This window comes from Pempheris klunzingeri, chromosome 13 (genome assembly GCF_042242105.1).
Source record: "Pempheris klunzingeri isolate RE-2024b chromosome 13, fPemKlu1.hap1, whole genome shotgun sequence".
NCBI lineage: Eukaryota > Metazoa > Chordata > Actinopteri > Acropomatiformes > Pempheridae > Pempheris > Pempheris klunzingeri.
This window is the reverse complement of record NC_092024.1, coordinates 16,148,632-16,170,473: the sequence shown is the minus strand read 5'-3', so window position 1 is coordinate 16,170,473 and position 21,842 is coordinate 16,148,632. Positions and strand designations below refer to the sequence as shown.

The 21,842-nt window shown below is 42.5% G+C and overlaps 1 protein-coding gene across 5 annotated transcripts in view; it reads left to right on the top strand.

Annotated features, from left to right (window-relative positions):
* The first annotated feature begins 2,055 nt into the window (after positions 1–2,055).
* Positions 2,056–21,842, top strand: part of fermt2 (FERM domain containing kindlin 2) — a 37,255-nt gene continuing 17,468 nt past the window's right edge. For 4 of the 5 annotated variants that reach the window (XM_070842079.1, XM_070842077.1, XM_070842076.1 and 1 more), the window contains exons 1-3: positions 2,056–2,253; positions 3,559–3,716; positions 16,686–16,919. In XM_070842079.1, coding sequence (XP_070698180.1) covers positions 3,560–3,716; positions 16,686–16,919 — 391 coding nt within the window. In that variant the 5' untranslated portion in view covers positions 2,056–2,253; position 3,559. Of the gene's footprint in view, positions 2,254–3,531; positions 3,717–16,685; positions 16,920–21,842 lie in introns of all 5 variants that reach the window. The other variant, XM_070842075.1, reaches the window with a different exon arrangement.

Here is a 21,842-nt window from a genome sequence, read left to right as displayed (position 1 = left end):
CCCCCCACCCCCCCGATCAGACTCTCCTGCTCTGCATCTCACTCAAGTGTTTACTCTGCAATTAAAACACAGCCTATAAAAGGCAATGGGTCGGGTGCCAGACACTGACGAGGGGGTCAGACCTGCACGGAGAGTTTATAAATCGCTTTGATGCCGACCGTCTGAAGGCCCAGATTCCTGAGCTGGAAGATTGGAGCTGAGCGAGTTCACCGGGGGACCGAGCCAGAAACACTGATGATTCATGGGTCTCTACTGCAGACCACTTGGAGAGTGTGTGTTAGGGTGTGTATTATGCTGCTGCTTTGGAAAGAAAGCTTGTCATTTATGCGATCATTTGATTGAATATGCGTATTAAATGCCATTATTCATCTGCAGCAGTGAAAATTTAAATTAAAAAAACTGCAGACGATATTATCTTCAGTGTCTGCCATGTGGGTGATGAAGAAATCTGTGATCTGTACACAATGATGACATGTTATTGTGTTCTTCTACAGTGATCCCCCATGCAAGCTGTCATCACAGATACAGATGACAGAAGTCCCATTGCAATTTTGAATTTGGTGCACAGGGAAAAGGAAAACATTAAACGTGATGTTAACCTGCACAAGGCTTTATTGAGAGGGTGCTGGAGACGGTTTTAGATGTCTAAAGTCTAATGACACGTCAAAGTAAGTTGAGTTTCTGTAATTTAAGGAGTTTCTGACACAATATAATAACTGACTCGTGTGAGTTTCATATGTGAAATTAGGTGAAGCAACTAAGTATAATTATTAACTTACCATACTTAAGTACAATTTGGAAACACTGATATTTTCCATCTCTCCAGTATTTTTATCCCATTATATTATATATCAGAGGTGAATGCTGCATTTTTTATTTCTTGTCTGCAGCTGCATGTACTTTTTTACGCTCTAGAATGACGCTTTAGATTAGCCTAGGTAAAATAACAAAACATGATGGATTTCTTTCATTTAAACCCCAAAGAATAGGTGAAGTAGTGTGACGTACCTCCAGCTGGACCAGCTAATATCTTACAGTAAAATGCTATGTGAATATATGTGATGTGTCAGGAATGAAGGATATCTGTATACCTTGGCTAAATTCTACACTTCTTCCACTGGGGAACTTAGTCTAGAGGACTTGGGCTACAGCAACAGTGAAAAATGGGGAAACACTTGAAAAGAGATATTAAAAGTGTAAAATTGACATTGTTATTTTGTGCTCCTACTCCTGGGGGCCAAAGACCCAAAGCTCTCTGAATGCTGCTGCAAGGCTCAGCTGCACTATTGCCATAAAAGGCAGCTTGGGACCTTAGCTGCATGTCCATCACCCCTGCCACAAACCGTTGAATTTTGTACTGTGGAGCGTCGCACTCTGACCAAATCTGTATCAAAAATAAGGCAAGCCTGCCTTAATTCTGTTCACACTTTGAATACCTGATTATTTTTCTTGTCTTAAGTGAATCAGAGGAGCGGAAAATCCTGGCAGATGGTGGCAGAATTATTATAAGTCAAGCAACACAAACAAATATTGCAGTTTATATTACTTGTCAGTGCCTTGTACTAGTAAAGCTCCAGAATAGGGTTTTAAATTAGATCAAATGATTAAATATCATGGATTTCTGAGTGTGTTTCGCTGTTTGTGAAATACGGAGAGAAACAGAGAAAAAAGCAAATACAATTCACATGATTATGTGATTGTTGTTGGTGAACTACACAAATGGAAAATAGAAGATTGTTCGTGACAGTTTTAAAAGGTCAAATGAGGGAAAAGTGGCACTTGTCTGTCAACAAAGTGGTTCTGTGATTGAACATAAAAGGTCAAAAAGGGGGAGATTTAACCCACAAGTGTGTGTGTGTGTGTGTGTGTGTGTGTGTGTGTGTGTGTGTGTGTGTGTGTGTGTGTGTGTGTGTGTGTGTGTGTGTGTGTGTGTGTGTGTGTGTGTGTGAGGTGACAGGGGGACCAGTGGGCGACCAGAAAAGCTCGCAGTGTGAAAGGAAAAGTGGGATTGGAGCAGTGACGTTATCTGCTGCTGGAAAGAGGGAGGGAGGAAGAGGGACGGCTGGACTCCATTAAGCCGAAGCCTGCAGGAAAACTGTTTGGGATACTTCACTTCTCCAGCGACTTCTCCGGGGGATTTCTCTCTGTTTTTAATACCTCAAAAAGACCTCATACATGATTTAAAGAGGGGGGGGACTTGTTCTGCACCGAGTAGTCGACCGTTTTAGTGTTTTTTTTCTCGTCTTTGTGAAGGTGAGTACACACATTTAAATGTTCGTCCTCAAAGCTGTGCCCGCTCGCCGCTATGAAATATGAAAACGTTTTTTTTTTTCTTCTCCTTCTTCTTTTGCTGTCCTGCCGCTGCTGCCACAGCTAGCCCACCACGCTCCAAGCAACAACTCTTCGGCTCATTTCGGCGGGCTGTTTGCTTTAAAGTACACTTATTTTTCTGGACTTAACTCCTTTAAGCGACCGACGGAGCGAGTGAGTGAGTGTACATGCAGCCGGGGAGCTGTTGCACTTACCCTGCTTACATAATGAAGCCCTCCGCCTATTTGTAAGAGTGGCTTCACCGTTAGTTTTAACAGGTGAACCGGCACATTTGTGGGGATAAAAGCCGCTAAAGGACCTTGCTGAGCTTGTTTCCGCGGGCCTTTAGCCTTTGTTGCGCCGTGTTTATTGATTAGACGGCTCTTTTTGATCGCCGGGCCGCTCTCCGCTGCACAACCCGGCATCAAAGAATGACAGACGGACACTAATATAACTTTTTAGCTGTGGCTTCACACGACAGGGCGCGTCCGATTCCCAGCAAGGAGCACGAGCAGAGCCTCGGCGAGGGTCCTATTCACCTTCATCCCTTTTCTAAATCATCCTCGAGGGCCAAATGTGCGTCTGTGAGCTAAATCTCCTCATCGGTTAGCGTGACTGTTGGCATAACCGTGTGCTAATGTGACTTTTGCAACCTTTTACTTAAGTTAAAGTATAATACTCTCTAAAGCACAGGTTCTGCATTCAAATTTTGTGCTGAATAGGCAGCTAAATCTATTTAATATACTATATATGTAAGTACTCTCACTGAGGGATGAACCCTGCTCAGTAAAATCCTCTGTCATGGCACATGTGATTTAACATCATCACATTGATGCACATCATTATAACAATAGAACATCAATTGAAAAACTGTGTGGATGAGGTAAGTAGGCAGAATGGTCTTTTTTTGTCAAATCCAATGTGTTGAATAGCTGACAAATTGTCTAAATTTGCTATATTGTCAACCGTTTTATTTTGTATCATGTCTGATAAATGCCTGTTTGGTTCAAACTCCGCGCCCTCAGTGTGTAAAGGCCAGCTTTGTATGATAGTTCTGTATTCCTGGTCCAAGCTGACATGCAGTGACTCTGACACCATCAGGGTTACTTTTTTAGTAAGCTTCAGTGACGCTCGAGGCGTTTCCATTTCCATACCGTTGGTTTATTTAATCCTGAGCATCTTCTTATGAACAAATCAAATACTTTGAAGATGAAAGTTTAGGTGGACCTTTTCCCCTCTGTTCTGCAGGATGGCTCTGGACGGGATCCGGATGCCCGATGGCTGCTACGCCGACGGGACATGGGAACTGAAGATGCATGTCACCGACCTCCACAGGGACGTGTCGCTGAGGGTCACTGGGGAAATCCACATCGGCGGAGTCATGCTCAAACTCGTGGAGAAGCTGGGTATGCATGTACACTTCTGTCATACCGGGGCCAGAGCAGCTTAGCTAAAGTGTTCTAATCAGGCTTGAGGATGGTTGTAATTGACTAGTTTTGACATATAGAAATGACAGCAATGCACCATGAATCTGCAGATTTAAGATGCATTTAATTTCGTAACAGGATGGATACAGTTGACTGTAATAAAAGCCCTTCCCTTCGACCTCTGACCCTGTACCACCCTGCCGTGGTAGAATGTTTGTGTGTCAGTGGCTTACTTGTGTTATCTGTATTTGTTGGGCAATAAATAATGCCTCTTTTTTTTTTTTTTTTTCAAAATAGCTTCCATTCTCAGAAGTGAGATTCCACTAAGTAAACCCCGCTCTTCTATGTGAATGTACAAACTGCTTCTGGATACTGGCCAAAGTTAAGAGCAGGCATTCTCCAACTTTTCAAAGCAGGGAAGCTCTGGCCTGGGCTCAAACTTTGGTTTCTGTCAGAAACACCAGAGAGAGAATGTATGAAATGAGAGGTTGCAGACTATTTGATAGAAACTATGGAAATCTGTCGTTCTATGACGTTTGTTGCACGACACCCGTTCGAACGCTTCTTTCAGGTTCGGATTTCCTCTCAGAGGTCAATATTCCCCTTTGTCACCCTGCAGTGTAAATGGGTCAGTAACCCAAGGTATAAAGAAACTATACACAGCTTCCCTCCCCCCACTGTATCATGCACTGTTCTTTAACTGCAGTTACGCACTTGACAAGTTTGGGTGAAGTAAGCATAAGAGTCCTCTGTTCCAGCCACTTGAATACTGCCCTGTTTCATAGAGGCTGGAGAAAGTTCAGTGGTGATGGCAGCGCGACTTGGGAGTGACAGTGTGTTGTGTGTCGATGGTGCTTGAATGCTCAGCATTCCTGCAGCGCTCCAAGGTTTTATTCCCTGCCCACGGTCCCGTTTTTAGCTCTCCTGTTAGAGCTCCACATAATTGAGGTCTTTGTTCTCTGTGGTCGTCTGTGCTGAGCAGCATCTATGCTAGGCGAGTGGAGCGTTGCTGCAGCATGTGGGACGACTTGAATTCAGCGTTCCTTCCACCCAAACTCCACTCAAGGCCTGGCCTTATCTATTGTTTGAGTTGTGCTTGTGCTTTTTGTTAAGGTCTGGTTGAAGGGTATGACTTTTCCTGATGCAACACCTTCTCGGCGCAGTGTGAGGACAGTAATGGCTACTTGCGTCATGAAAGTCGGATGCATACATTGCAATAGTTTTGTAATAGACCTTTATTGTTATAAAGTTGTGTTTGGAATAGAATCAGTTGTATTACAGTTATATCAAGTTGTACTGGGGACATGCAGCCATCATTAATGTGTCATTGGAGTTGAGTGGTTTGTTTTCTCCATTCCAGGCTGCTGTTTTTGTTTTCCTAAGGAGGTAGCTATTTTGCCAATGGCTTGTGCTTTTCTGTCTGCTCACGATTCTGGTGGTTTGAGGTCTTCACATCCACAGTTATCAGTAGTCTGGATTAGTTGAACATGGTCGTCGGTTGTTGTTGCATCAAAGTAAAACAACAAGATGTGGATGTACATTGTTGCTTGTGCCACTATCTTTTTAGCATGCTTAAAGCTAATATACCCTCTAACTGAGAGGCAGACCTCTTGTAGTGACATTAAACTGTTCTGTGAGTGTTTGAGAGTGTGGGGACATTTCATTTGACTGCCATCCCCTCATGCCCTGAGTTAACGGGTTGTTTTTCATGATAATCATTAACCCGCTCACAACATGGGTTTTCCACATGGACACACACTGCAGGAGACTGTACAATACTTACGTGACACACAATATGTTGTGCTTGGAACAGGTGGTGTAGATATACTTTGGATAGTCCACAAAGACAGTTGAGACCATGATTTTTTTATTTCAATAGAGACTGTAAAAAAACACAACATCCATCAGATGAATGTGTTCGTGTTTAGTTTGAGGTGAGGAAACAACCTGTGAAAGTTAAAGGGTAACTTTGGTATTTTTAAACTCGGACCATACTTTTTACATAGTTTCGGTTCAAAATGATTGGTAGGTACAAACGTTTTTGGAATTTTGGCTCAGTCAGTACCTGGGAAACAGGCTTTAATGGCTATTTTTGTCAATGGAGTCTGGTGGCTTTGAAGATAAAGAAAATCTGTCTCTGTAGGAACTCTTTAGGGAACGTGTTTTGATCTGGAGCAGTTGTCCAAAAGGATTACGTTGTAGCCATTACGCCTGTTTCACTCAGCAATCCTAGGGGACCAATTCCAAAAGTTTTTGTACCAACTAGTCATTTCAAGTCTTAAATAGGGCCCGGGTTTAAGAATACTGAAGTTACCCTTTAATATCAGTTGTGTTATTAGATTAGAGAAAATGGTAATCAAACTGTTGCACAACATATGACACCTTTTTGTCTCGTGTCAGTAACCTAGTTTCTATACCTCCCAGCTCTTACTGAACACCTTTTTAAGTGCTGTCACATTCCCAGCGCTGGACTTGCTGATTGCTTGGATGTGGTGGTTATACATAGATACTGTACATGTGCAAAAGTACATGTACACGTTCGAGGTGCTGTGAGAAGGGACACGTAGATAGCACACAGTTTTGGCAGGCTGTGCATAGATCTCACATTGAAAGGACATCCTGGTGCAATGACAAATCTCTTGTGTGTCCTTCCCCCACTCTGTCTGTCTCTTGGTCTCATACACTCCAAAATTAAGGACTTTGTTATTCAGTAATTGCTTTCCACAAGATTTAGAGTGCTCTGGATTTTTTTCCTGTCATAAACATGTGTTGCTGTACGCTGGATATTCTTTTCTTTTTTAACCACAAACATTTGTAGCTGTTTGTAATAGCTTTCAGAAGCAATATTGCAGTACACAATGTTTGTGTGAAAACGTGCTGACGTCAGCATGACAACAACCAATGTTCTTATTAGTAGTATTTGTGCATGTGTTTCCGCACGTGAGCAGGGTTGTGTGGGCTGGTGGGTGTGTCTCATCCACATGTATCCTGCTTCCATCTCTCAAACCCTTCCTGTGAGCTGCAGGTCTCTCGTCCACATCGCACGCTCAAATGGCCTTCGATAATGGATTAAATAGACAAATGCCAGGAAGGCACTTAGCTATTGATCACAGTAGCGAACGCTGCTTCCATTTCCCCTGCAACCCTCCAGGAGAGCAGTATTTAAAGCCAGCTGATTGACCACCCAGTGGTCCCCTGCTCCTGTAATCCTTTCATCCTTCCCGTGCTTACCGTCATTGCTGCTTTCTCTGACTTTGTTGATGTTTTTCCAAATGTGCCCTCTTCCTCTCTCAAAGCTAATACCGTGCCATTTAGAAGGGAAAGCAAATACTGCACAAACAACATTAGCTGACAGGACTTTTATTGGATTTATAGAGATTGTTCTCAAGTTCTGGAGCTTTTCGGTCTGATAAACAGTGGTACGAAAGCTGTCACTGTTTCACATAAATGCTTTGTTATTTTGCACACGCTAAAGGTGGAAAGCACAACTTTTTAGGTAATGATTGTGTATTCAAGTCAAGGCCTCAGGCTCCCAAGATTGTCCAGCTTTAGGCAAAGTATAGAATGAGTAGCATTAGCTAGCAAACATAAAGCATGGATGAGAATCTTGTTACACTACTGAAGGGTACCCTGGTTGGATTGGCTCTGCTTAGACTCACAAAAGCCAGCTGAGGGTAGAGGGACTGGATGGAGAAGAAAATGGGAGGGAGAAGGAGAAAGGGGTGGGGGGCCAGAAGCTTTCTCTCCGTCTCTCCTTCTAGTGTGACGTTAGCTACGCTGCAGGAATTCCATAAAAGTCTTCGATGAAGCAGGAAATGACTTCCAGGGTTTGGCATGTTCTCTGGTCACTGCCGTCATTGCTGGATTCTCTGCTGCCTGCTTCATCTACCTCCCCCTCTCTCTGTCAACCCTCCCTCTTTTCCTTTCTCCCCCTTTCTCTCCGTTTTCACCCTCCTAATACATTTTGTGGAAAATATTTTCATTATTTTGTCTCGCTTTAAAAAAAAAAAAAAAGTTTTGGCAAGCATATCTTAATATTTGACACCATCCACTCTTCAAGCCACGTAGCAAGTCTTGACAATCAATAGAAAACAATGAAGTTCTCTTTCTCATGGTTTCAGACTCAGGTTCATGTAAACCAACAGTTCAATGTTCCATAAATAGAACTTGAGCAAACTAACTAGTCTAGTGTGACTCTCAGAGTTCATGTGGTTGTTTCCAGCCAGCAGTTTTTGGCTGCCGTACCTCCAGCCAGCCGCAGAGATCTTTCCCCGTATGTCAGAGAAAATGTGTGTTTTGTATTTGCGATGACCTACATATTCACATTGCAAGCTATTTGTCATCATCCCACATTTATTTCAGTTTTGCTGGAGTAAATTATGTAGGAAAAGTGTTTTTTTTTTTTTTTCATTTCTATCCCTCTATTCAGTTACATTTCTGCCAAAACAGCTAGCAAACACCAGTCATTGTAATAATGTTAAATTAGAATTGACGTAGAAGTGTCTTTAATGTTTCCTCTGATAAACTTTGGTTTTTGGCTTTCAAGATAATGCTCCAATTTGTCAGCTATTTGAATTCTGTGTCCTTTTTTGCAATGCCAAGATGCTGTCTGCTGGAGGCTGTGGCGACCAGAGGGACATGGCTTTGGTTTCACAATGGAGTGCAGGTTTCATTAGGAAACAGACGCGATTTAACACAGGATGCTTAACTTCCTCTGGGCTTTTTTTATGCGCCTTCTCCCATGTGCCTTCCTTACGTTCCTGCCTTCCTGCCCTCTCTGTGTCCCCTCACTGAGGGGAAAGATGGTTCTTCAGTTCCTGCAGAGAGGAAGATGTAAAGCTGAGATACCGTAGTCATATCTGTCCTGGTGACGTGAAAGCTGTGGACACCTCACATCTTGACATTCAATATCTCACACCAGGACAGTGGAAGATTCCTTTGATAGGGTGCTATAACCACTTTCCCTTTCCTCATACCATCTTGCACTTACACACAGGTCAGATATATCACTGTGTGCAATGAAACTCATTGATTGGTGAGGTCTGGCATTACGAAGTGAGAAACGGCCTTGCAGCCTGAGTGATCATCCTGCTCTCTAATCTCTCTGACAGGAAGTAGTTAGCTTAAGTAGCGGTCCAGCCCAGGCCAGAGCTTTCCTGTTTTACTAGTAAGATGCTATAGTGATTGTGCTGTTCTGTACTCAGACTTGCGCATGTGGTCACACATGGACCCCTGACATATATATTTATGCATATATTTTGTGTCTAATATATGATTAAAGCAACCCACACAAAAATCTGGCCCTTTTGTGAAAAAATGTATATGTTATTTCTTCCTCGCAGTATTCTGTTTGTCCGTGCAGACAATGGATTGAATGAAGAGTCTGTCACATGTGCTGCCATGTTGTTTGGAAAGGTTACCTTAAAATGATCAGTCCTTGACTGATGCTCTAGTCTTTGGTAGAGAATTGAAAGGAGATGGTGTCAAGGACTGAAACCAGCTGTGGTAGTGAATCTGTGCTATGCAGAGTTAATTTCTTACACATTCTACAAGGAAAAGTGTCTGTAAAGACTGAACTAAACTAAACTTGACTTTGACAGCTGTTAGTTATAATGTACTCCCTGGATAAGGGGTCATGTGGGAACAGTATCAGCTGCTTAATGCTTCAAATATCATGTGATGTTTTAATCTGAACAGGGTAGTAGTAGAAACTGTAACCACTTTACAAATATATATATTTGAAAAGCATAATCAATTTGCCACATTCGGTTCACATTAAATGCATCTTTTCCAGTTTTTTCTTTCACTCTGTCTGGTTTCATGGAAGGATTGCTGTGCTTGTTAAGGATGATTTAATTTATGTCAGGAATCTTAAACATGTAGCGAAACAAACCTTCATGGCTCCTCTGGGAATCTGAAACTTGTTGCTTTTTGTCCCTCTCAGCTGCCTGTAGTGGCAGTGGATCCAGTGGAAGGAAATGTTAGAGCAGCACATTGTTGTTGTTGCACCACACACCTGTATATCAGTGGAGTAAACTGATACAGAGTTTTTGTGCAGCCAACATTGTCAGCCTACTTTTGATTCATTTAAACCCGTTGCAGTTTCACAGTCTGTTTCTGTTCCACTCTCCTTTTTACAGAGCAAAGGTGCATGAGAGGTGTTTGTTTTATTAAGGTTACAGGGCATAAATGCTCATTTCATTTCTAAATGTTCTCCACAGCAGGTGCATTTGTCTGAAAATGATCTCACAATTATGAAAATGGCGAAAATGATCTCTTCAAATTGCAAATTTGTCAAACAGTCAAACAAAACACTGAACACACAATTTATAATAAAAAGAAATACAGAAAAGCAGCAAAGTTTCACAATTAAATGGCTTTAACTAGGAAAGATTTTGTATTTGATTTGTCAGAATAGTAATTCATTAACTGATAAATCAGGTAATTGCTACCAGCAATGCTTTAAATTAGACTGTCCAAATATGTAGCATGGAAGCATTTGTTCTGAGCAGCCTCGAGCATTCAGAAGTATCGCTTTACCATAAAAGTTCTTTTCTGGGTTTCTAGAGAAATGAAGCTAGAAACTGGGGAGCAACTGAGTTTCCTGTTGGACTCATGCTTGTCACAGTCCTGAGGGGACGTCTGGCAGGATACATTCATGGACAGAAGGACAGATGAATATTGTCTATCTGCTCCATTGATCTCAGTCCCAGAGTTTCTTTGTAATGTCATTATTCCACCGGGTCCCTGAGCACTTAATTGTATAAAGCTGTATCAGGGTGGAGCGGGAGTACCCCCACTGTTTGGTTGTGTTTGGAAAATGACACAAATGGATACAAACTATCTATCTCTAAGGAGGTTTCCTCTAATAGCCCTCCTGGCCTCTCCTAATGCATCAAAGCCAGCACTGTTGCACTCTCGTTTTACTGTGTCATGCTAGATGGTCCTAAAAAGATTTCAGACTCCCCCCACTCTGAGGACTTGTCCTTGTTTTCTTTTACTGGTTATATATTGTGGTTCTGCATCTACCACTGTGTGTGTGTGTGTGTGTGTGTCAAACAGCATCTTATTCTCGGAAAAATAGACAAACACTAATGAATTGAATCAATATCTGTCACAATGTCCCCAGACTCCCTTTAGGCCTGCCATGACCTTAAAGTATCTCTCACTTACATTTGCTGTGTATTACTGACACAGGGCGCAACCCTGATGAACCTTTGTGTCTAATGTCTGCAGTCTAAAAAGCTTTAAGTGTCCCAGTAACGTTTGCCTGCTTGAAAGGGTTCAGAATCTGCTTGGGTCTATAGGGACTGTGTATTGCATCTTTAATGCCTGTGATAAATGGCCTGTTCGATTATTGACAGGAAGCTGAGCTGCCATATAGTAACTGACTGAAATAAACAAAGCTAACCTCGCTCAACTCAGGTTGTCAATGGAAAGCACTTAAGTTATAATGACAATGATTATTGAATATACAAAGGATGCAGGTGGAACAGATCAAAATAGTAGTCAATGATTTTCCTCGTCATGAGTGTCAAGTCAGGCAAAATGATGCGATACCAGTATTATTATTTGTGTATCACATGGAGCTGGTGCGTTGAAGTATGACCTCTGGATTTAGCTTGTTATCTGTCAGTCATTTGCCACGAGTCCAGAAACGAGTTTGTCTGCTCCTCTGCTGTCACTTCTGTCTCTGACGCTTGGTGATTATGACTACTTGATGCTGCGTGCATTGTCTTTTGAATGAGGAATTGTCATGTTCACTGTATCGCTTCAATCTTCCGCTGTAATCCCATGTGACTATCTCATGCCTGCCATGCAGATATTGTCATCACCTGTCTCTATCAAACTTGTTGAATACATGTTGGGTATCTGATGTTGATGTTATCTAGCATTACTGCGCAAGCGACTGTCCAAAGCCCATTTACAGTAGATCTAATTAAAGGACAGTGCAGAACAGTTGCTTCCTGTATCTTTGCTTGTCAATACCGACCGTCACCTGGCTTCAGATGTGGAATATATGTATAAAGTGAAGGGATTTTGTGTTGTGGCGTCGGTGATAACTGCGTGTGTGAGAGAGGGAGCACAAGACTGACAAACCTGCATCTCTCTTTGTTGTGCATGAAAACAAGTTGTCTCCTCACACCGCTGCCCCTGTGGTGTCAGCCAGGAGTCACCAAGGAAACAGCATGACCAGCCTCACCCAGCTGTAATGTTTTTATCAGCTGATGGCTGATAAAAATGACACAGCCTGAAAATGACAAAGCCTGACAGCTAACAGCATGTCTCCAACGGCTTACGAAAAATATTTTTCAGAGAAAAGGCTAACTGTGCAAACATAAAGTACCAGTGATGCTGGGTTCTGCTTTAGTCATCAGCTGATTGCTTTGTTGAATCCCAGTAAAGAGTAAATATGAATCATTGAGTACAGTTTTCTGACATTTTACAGACTAAATGATAGATATGTATAGTACCTAATTCTGCTCCATTCCACTCAACCATTTTCCAACCTTGTGATTTCAGCAGTTTTGTACATGACATTTCAGTAAAGTATACTGTTGTATTGCAGCGGATGGAAACTTTAACAGTAATGATAATAGCTTTTCGATGGAAAAATAACCAAGTAATGTTTACAGACTGTAAACCTGTCATGCAGACAGCTGAGAGTGTTGCATCAGCTTCTGAATCTGTGTGCACGCACAACAAATGGGTACACACAGCTGCTGAAAACCCTACTGTCTGTGTTTTCCCCCTAATTAAATGCAGGATGGATAGATAGAATTGAGGATGTTATTTATATGTTAAGTATTTTTGGCCGGTAGACCTTAATTTTGACTTTCCGCTTCCTCTCACCTGCTTTGGCTTGCTCTGTCTCATATTGTTGTGTCCCCAGTTAGAGCTCCTCCTTCGCCCTCTGCTCATCCTCCACATCTCTCCTTTTCATGCCCTTTCTGTCATTCTTCTTTCTCATCCTCCCCTCTGTTGTCCTGTCTCCTCCCCCTCACAGACATGCCCCCATAAACATAGCTGCCTCCTAATGTAAACACCACAGATACTCTAACAAGGAGGGGAGGGATGGAGAGAGCAGAGAGGAGTGATGGGGAGGAGAGGGGGAGGAGAGAGAGAGAGGGAGGGAGGGACATTTTGGTTTCCTGTATTACCTTAATGAAAGCCCTGCAAACTGAAATTATACCTACCATGCAACATTTTAAGTATAATTTCACCATGTACTGTTTGTTCTTTTGCTTAATTGCTTTGTAGAATATTCAGTATGAATCTGTGTCTTTTTAAAGCAGTATATCTCGCTGTGGTATCTGGTGCACAAAGCAGAGGAAGTGGTCCTGGTCCTGAGCTGCATGGGTGATGGTGGTGAATGAAAAGAAGTCAGTTTGACAGAATTATTGATTAATTTAGCTTGTTAAAGCGCACACACACACAAACACACAGTGCTAATGTAGTTAATGGATGGATAAGAACACCCTCCGTTTGACAAACCCACACACGCACACAATCTCAGTATCATCTTTCACATCCTGCAGAGGTCATAAAACATGGTTTTCCCATTCAGTTTCCCCTCCCCTTTTCTTTCAAACCCTCCTTGTTCACACACACACACACATATCACTCTACTGAGGGGCTGTGGGTCCACATTTAATGCACCCAATTACTTAGGCCCCCCGCTCCTCTGGCTGCTGCATTACGTCAGGCTTGGCAGGCTGTATTTTTAGCTTGGAGATGCCATTGGCCCTCTCTCCCTCCCTCGCTCTCCGTAGATTGAGTTACCACCTTGTTGCTGAAAGAAGCCAATGGACGCCTAGCCCTCGTCCAATCACAACACATCGAACCACTGCGTAATCACGCAGGCAAGCAGAAGGAAAGTCTATGTCCATTAAGGTCTGGGCGGTGGGCGGTGACAAGGCAACAGTGGAGCAGAGGCCATTGAGAGCATGTTGAGGGTAACAGGGACCAGCCAAGATGTGCATTCATGCACCACTGTATGGTGGTCATGCATGCTGAGTATGTAGACGTTTCTATAGGACGTGGTCTGTGGTGTAAACATGAGTGCCAAATGTTGATGCTAGCTGTTCTGCATTACTCACAGACACCCGAAATTACAAGGTTGTAAGAGGAAAAACTGTGAGCAGAGTTATGAAAATACACTCGGATCTATTTTCAATTTTCCTCTCCTTATTCCCTCTCATTATTTCAGCCTTTAATAGCTGCAGTACACTTAAGGGAGCAGTTTCTGTGATGGTAGCAATGAAGTTGTGCCCTGCACAGCTGAGGCATCAGAATGGAGCGATGACAGCTAGACCCCATGCTGCTTGAGTAACCAACACAGGGTCTCAGAAAGAAAGCTTGGAATGTCTTCACTCAAGTACCAAGTGTTCTCCCGGGGAGTAAACAGCATAAAACCCAACAGCTTGACAAACAACTCCTCCTCAAATCGATTCACACAGTCCTAGGCCTTCACAATGAAATCTGCATTGAGATGCTGGTGGCCACTCTTCTTCTGAAACTTTCCTCACCATCTTAATCCACAGTGTAATCTCTTCCTCATTCCAGTTTGCTTTACTCACATCACAGCAGTCTGTTTCCTGGTTCTAAGCAACCAATCTGTTAAAGCCGCTAATCCCGATCATTCAGCTTTTAGACAGGTTCAGCAGGAGAGTGTCAACAATGCATGTGGGTGCCCCTACGTAAAGTTAAGGTCAGGGGAAACAATAGCAGCACATGGAAACAGACCACTCAAGGTTTACGTTACCATGGCATCAAGCAGTTTGACAGATGGAGGAGGTCAACGTAGAGATCATTCCCCTGTCTTATAAAACTGTGACTATATTCCTTCCAGTATTAGCAGAAGCAATGTGCATCAGTTTTGGGTTATGATGGAAAAATCCAAACCACGTTGACATGATGTGAAGTCTGTGCTCCGAGCTCCTAACTGCTCTCTGTGTATCAGTGGGGGGTGTAGTCGATTACAGCTCTAGTTTGTCCATTAGTAGCTGTGTCCTTCCTCATGTAATAAGCAGATGCAATGTGTCAATGCCACATTTAGATAATGTGCTCCCAGCCTTGAATACCAAGTAGATGCTTTTCTTAATGAGAGTCAAAGCGCGACTGCCTGTTTTTAACCCCAGGAGTGTTCAGCAACAATTCACACTAAATGCATCGATTACTGGACCTAAAACATAGATATTTTTATATTTTCATTTACCTCTCAGCAAGATACTGCTGAAACAATTAACTGATGAATCTTTTAGGCGATCAGAAAAATGTTAATCATCAACAAGTTTTTTTCTTAATAGATGACTTAAATTATCACTTGGCGATCAAACAGGCTGGTGTAAGCCTCCCACATCTGAGGATTTGCTGCTGTTTTATATTACTGTAAATTGAATATTTGAATAATTTAATTTTTGATTGTTGGTCAGATAGAGCAAGTAATTTGACAATGTTATCTTGAGCTTATCTTTCTCTATTATATATGGACTATACGATTAAGTAATCAACTATTAGTTACAGCCCTACACTAAAGTACTTGTAGTTGACATAAAAAGTATGGCATATTGGGAGATTTTGGTGGAATGCATACTCACAATATTATTATATGCATATCGCATACATAAAACACACACATAAGACACACGTAGCTTTTTGACATATTTATGGTCTGATCATGACGCTGCTGTAGATGACAACATTTTATTCAAAATCAAGGTAGTATGCCTTTGACCACTGCCGCAGTTCAGATCGACTGCTTTGATTAAAGGATGACTGAGCAAACTGACGTCTGTGTCTGGACACAGTGACTCTGAGAAGAGAGTGAGACCCGCAGTGAGACAGAGGATAGGCTGGAGAAGCAATGAAGCGGTATGTGGGAGGAGGAAATGAGACACCGCTTTGGGAAGTGCCTTCCTGGACTAATGCCGGAGTAGTGACATCACTGTTGAGGGGAAACATCTCAAAGTATAATAGGCTAAAAACGTCAGGCCTTTTCACTTCAGCTATTATACTGCTAAAACCATACCACTTGAACATAAAGTAACGGTTGGGGGTATATAAACAGTTAAAGGATATTTTTAACACACTACAAAGTGAAGAAAAGAAAATCCTTAAGCTACTTGGCTTGCTATTCATTTTGACCTGCTCAACATACTTAGCTATTTTGTGAATCCCATTAAGGTGGTAAATAGGTAAGTTATGGATGCAATGGAGTTCCAGCTCTTTTAGAGCGGGTGATGTTGGATCTTCCACTTTTACCTTTTGCTTTGAAGTGATTTGCAGCTCAAACACTTCAGCCCATCACTGTGCTGCTCGTATAGAAAACGGAGCACGGTGATCAGCAAAAACAGCTGCTTCGAGTTCCCTTAAACCCCTGCGGTTTTCACCTTCCCCTTGAAGTCAGACACACACACCATGAGACCACAGGTTTGTCCCCATTGTGCTGAGCCCCTGCAGAGCAAAAGCCTGGGAGCTATGAGGGGTTTTGGGTGGCTTGTGTCTTCTTTAGAGGGATCACAGTGTGACTTTGGAACAAAGAGGGAGGCATGAACCTGATATCCCCACAGTGTCACACAAACAGCCACGTCTTTCACACACTCAGCCATCTCCTCCCTCTCACTTTGACTTCACCGCCCCTGTGCAAACCTTTTCTGTGCCTCCCCCACCCCAAATGTGACCCTCTGTCCTGGTGGGACATATTTGGTTGAGCTTAGGTCAGTACAGTGTGATGGATACAGACTGAGGAGTCTAGTTACACTTTCCTTTAAACAAAATATATCTTCGCCTTGCTGTCAGTCGATAAAAACTAATATAACCATACAATTTAGCAAAAAACGATGCTAGTAAAAAATACAACTACCCGATCTTTTGCTGCATTTTCATTTGTGTCTTTGCAGTTATTCCTAAAACTCATCCATTCTCCTCTTTTCTCCCCCTCTGTAGATGTGAAGAAGGACTGGTCAGACCACGCTTTGTGGTGGGAGAAGAAGAAGACATGGCTGTTGAAAACCCACTGGACGCTGGACAAGTACGGCATCCAAGCCGACGCCAGGCTGCTTTTCACGCCACAGCACAAGCTGCTGCGTCTCCAGCTGCCCAACATGAAGCACATGAAGGTCAAGGTCAACTTCTCGGACCGCGTCTTCAAGGCTGTGTCCGACATCTGCAAAACCTTCAGTAAGTGGAACAGTTGACTCATTTACAAGACAGCGGCAGTGCAGCGTTGATAATTTTAGGTGAGTTGTGGAAAACAGTCATGAGGCAAATGTGAGATGAGTTGTGACTGATTAGCAAAGAGTTGAGGGAATTAGTTTAGAAACAGTGGCTCAGTCTACTCAGCCCTACTGAAGGTGCCCGCCCTACTGAACCAAAAACATCCCTGTGAGACTATTTTTGGAAAGGTTCTGGAAATGTTCAACATCAAACTTGGTTAATCATGTCCTTCCTCTCACTTTGTTTTCCTCCGTGGCAATTTGTTGTGTTTATTAAACATACCCTGAGCTCTCCATGCTGGAGTCACGTCTCCTGACTGGTAGTCCACTGTTGAGTCGTGTCCTTGGAACCTGGGCTCCATCTGTCTCGCAGTAATGTTTAGTAAACAGAGATTATCAATCTGTCCCAGGCTCATAACACAGGCACAAGTACAAATTCATGTGATGTCAAGATCTCTTTAGTCTTACTCACTGTCTCACTCACCTATTATCTCTGACACAAATGCTGCTGATATTTCATGTCAAAATATCCAATTTTAACTGTACCCACCGATGGAGGAAGTAGTGTCCAAGGGTCAGACACACACTATCAATATTTTCCATTACTAACACCACCCTGTCCTGTCATAGAGGTGTCAGAGGTCACCCATTGGACCCTAGTGATCTCTGACCTGCTAACGCCCACTTTTCCTCGGCTCAGACCCTGCCCCTTGCCCCTGCCTCTTATTCACTGTCTCCAGTAGGGTCTGCCGGCTTGGAGAACCCCCACCAATACAAGTCCTTCCATCAGGCAAGGGTCTTAGCACACCTGTTGTGTCTTTGTCACTGGCCTGGGTTCAGCAGGCAGGATCGGAGGCTCCAGTGGCGGCTCTCCTGCTTTTACTGGCCTCCACAGGTAGCACTCAACCTCATTTTTAATTTGGCAGGAAAAGGGCTTTTTATTTTTGTTAGAAGATTGCACGGGCCGCACAGCAGTTCTATAAAATGAAAAGAACAGATAGCACATTTTATTTAGTGTAAATAAGCGAGGGTGCTGTTTTCAAAAGCAGAGGCAGGGAGATGGGGTTGGGGGGGGGCAGGCCTGTAGCCTTTCTCTCGGCCAGGCCTTGTTAGGAATGTGTCTGCTGCTTCTGTAATAAATCTCAGTGCTTCCCAGAAATTTAGAACAATTCACTTTTGGTTGACATTGCGTGTGCCAAGATATTGCTAGATATTGTACAGTGACTATAAAGAACGTCTTGGTGTGACAGGCTTCTACTGTTGTATGCATTATTGTGCATTAATGCTTGCAAAAAGCAGAACTCATGATAATGGACAGTTGGAAGGCTCTTAACTGTGAATATGACAGCTGACTTAGCTGGCTTACAGCTGGTCTGGCTTGAAAGCTCTTTTTTTTTTTTTTTTTTTTTTTTAGTTGTCTAGGCAACTTTGAGTTTTACAATTTCCTGTGTATAATTTCTGCTGACTCCCTGCGTGATGCACAGCATTGAGAATCAGGGAACAGGAAGAAACAAGGCCTGTCCAACTGGCCTTCGCTCCAGACAGCAGAAAGGAAGGGATAGAAATACTGGAAGATGGAAACGGAGAGAGTCAGTGGAGATTTTTTTTTTTTTTCTTTTTCAGTGATGAGAAACTCACCATTGGGTCCAGTTCTCTGGTCTGGCCAGAAGCTATTTCCAGTTCCAAAACAAGTTCCGAGTTCAGTCCTCCAGTCTAGTATTTGGTTGTTCCAAACCCACTCCATAGTTTATTTTTCTTATTGCAAACTAAAGTTGAAGAATGATATTATATTGTCAGCACTGTGTCTGCAACATACAGTACATTTTTACCTCAAACTTTCAATTTTGTCCACTTTGCAATCTCTGTAGCACGCCTCAAACTCTGACAGTAAGCATCCCATACAGTGGAAAAGCATAGAAAATCAGCATAACACTCTGAGTTAAAAGTATAAAACCAATTGTCACTGCTGTACTTCTCCCATGCCCATGGCAGCTGTGTTCTGACACAGACACAATCCATTTGGGCTGACTGGGAACTGAGACGACTCTGCAAAAGGTTGATGTATTGTAATATGTGAAGATCACTCGGTTCTACTCCTGTTTTGACCTCCGAAACCATTTGGCAGCTCTCACATCCTGTGCTGAACTGCTCACTTGATAGTGAGGCAAATGCATTGGGGATTTTCCACTTTTAGTTGCAAGATAACATTTTTCAACTCTGTCAACAATTCTGAGAATTCTCTGAACCCCAGCCTGTGTGTTTTTTGTTTATTGTGTTATAATGCCAGTTGAAACTGTGTAGAAATGCTGTCGGGCTGCAACAAAATATTATTTTACATATTAATAAGCTGTTGCTTATTTTTCCTCAATAGATGTCAGAAATGAAAATTGATTAAAGTGAAAAATGACTTTTTTTTTTGTGGAGCCTAAGCTGCCATCTTTTGTCCAATCAGTTGGAGACCCAAACATATTCAGTATGCAATTATTTAAAACGGAGAAAGACAGTAAATCATTATATTTGAGGAGCTGGACGTAATTATGCAAGTAGTTCAGCTCTAAAATGCTGTGAGAAATTTAAAAAAAAAAAAAAAAGTCAGGTCTGTGGTTAAGACAAAAAAATTAATGGCACTGAACTGACTGCCCTGGCTTTTGTAAAGGTTAATTTGCCCAGTGAAGAGTCATAGTCAGACATGCGCTTGTCCCGTCTAGACAGCCTGGACTCCAACACATTAGCAACACACATACACCTCCACCCTTGGACAGGAGGCTGTTTTACTCTCCTTGTGAGCCAGCACACAAAATGTACTCTTCACTACTGACTAACACATGACTGGATCCAGGAACCTGAGGTGGTACAAAAATGAGGCTGCTTCTCTCTGCAAAGCACCACTTCAGGATAACTAGAGTCAGGCTGCTCCACTTAAGCACCGTGGTGTTTTTAGTAAGCACTCCATTGCTACCATGTGTGGGAAAACTAAAGCACAATTGAATTCTCTGGCATATACAAGTAACAATACCGTAACCTTTGGCATTTTTCAGCATCGCTCTGAAACACTGCAAGTCGATTATATGACTAGGATATACGTCATTATCATAGGTCATAAAGAGCACAGGAGAATGCATTTGGAGACGGACGTTGACAGTTGAGAGGGCGTATTGCAGTGTTTGGTCAGAGTACAGAAACCTTGTTGGATATATGTGGGACTGTTGCTTCATCCTTTTGGCCCAGCAAATGTATGGCCCAAAAAGCTGTGGTCTGCTCGACTGGCCCTTGTGTGCTGGCCACTGTTGTCATAGTACAGGAGGAGTGTGGTTTAGTCTCAGCCCCAACCCTTAAATTTAAGTGCATTGTTATCCTTTTTCAGTGGCCTTTTAGCACCTTTTTAGTCTCCTGTCTAATGGATGAAGAGAGCCTGTGACACTAACAAGCTGCCGAGGTCAATTAATGTCATTTTTCCTTTTTTTCCCCTTCATTTTCCTTGTCACTTCTCCTTAAGATGTGTAAATTAATAATAGATATGAGTTTGTCACACCACAGAAAAATATATCATGAACCACCCAGTCAAATTTGAATGATTAAAAAAAAAAAGTAAACTGTATAAAAACATGAATCAAAATCTTGAAAAATAAACCCTATTCTCTACTCTGATACGCTGGGGGTGGTCCCCTGAGGGCTCTGAAACCAGGAGGACTGTCTTGAAGCCATGCCCACCATGATCTTGATGAAACTGATGGTTTCTGTTTACTCAGCTTCCCTCCTCATTTGTGTTTTTTTTAATCTGTTCTATCTCTGATTTCTTAGTCTTTCACCTTTCCACTAGCACTTTTCTGGTGCTCACTTTAAGCTGCTCAGTCAGGATCACTACAGATTTGATAAGTTCATTTCAAACCGATGTCTGTGTCTGTTAGCTGAACCTAACCTAGCGATGCCAGTTTAGCCTCTTTCGGATCGGATGGACACTCTAGCCACAGACTTGATAGCAGGCCTGCTAGCACCAGCTACCATTCTAGCCCTGCCAAGAAAAATCTGTAAGACAAAATTGATGAAAAATAGTCTCCAATTCACTCCACAGTTCAGTGTTACATAGTTCACTAGTCTTTTCACGTTTTCAGCAATCATTTTCTAACATATATAATGTGCTTAGAAACAAATCTCTCGAATTTGCTTAACATGGACTTTTTAAAGTTGGAGCTAAAAGCTCTATTTGTGTGCCTGATGAGTCATAACGTTGTTCAAGTCACTTTAAGTGCCAAAAATCTAACTTCACTGTACTTTTCATCAGCTTAAATTCTTAAAACAGAAAATATCCACACCATGTACATTGTTATTATCTGTTTCCCACTGGACTAAGACTGTACGCGTGTTGTCGTTTATCCCTCATTTTATTTGGGTATGGGAACAAATGCTTGATTTTATTGCTCCTGACTATTGATCGTCAGCCTTGCAGCTCAACGAGTACCTCTTCACAACAATGAGAAGTATATAGGGGGATAACAGAAGGTGAAATCACTCCTTTATTTTTTTTGTCCATGTAGGGTCTTAAACAGTTTGTACGGTAAACTTTAGTAATGTAAAATTAGACTCTGACGATGTTTGTGATTCTTCTGTGGCTGGCCTTACTCACTGCAGTGAATCATGTGTTCCAAGGAGTAGATCTCGCAAGCCCAGCTGGCTCGCGGTCAACTCTTGGCCCCAGGCCTGGTTACTGCCACAAGTCTGCAGGACGGAAGATTGGGATCTTATTGTCTAAGCTGTCATTTCTGCTAATGAAAATCAACCAAGCTTTTGTAAGCACTCTAACCATCACTCACCCTTCTTCGTTCTCCTGGCACTGGCCACAAGTCTGTGGTGAGGATAGGAGCAGTCCTTCCCACCAGATCATGATTCT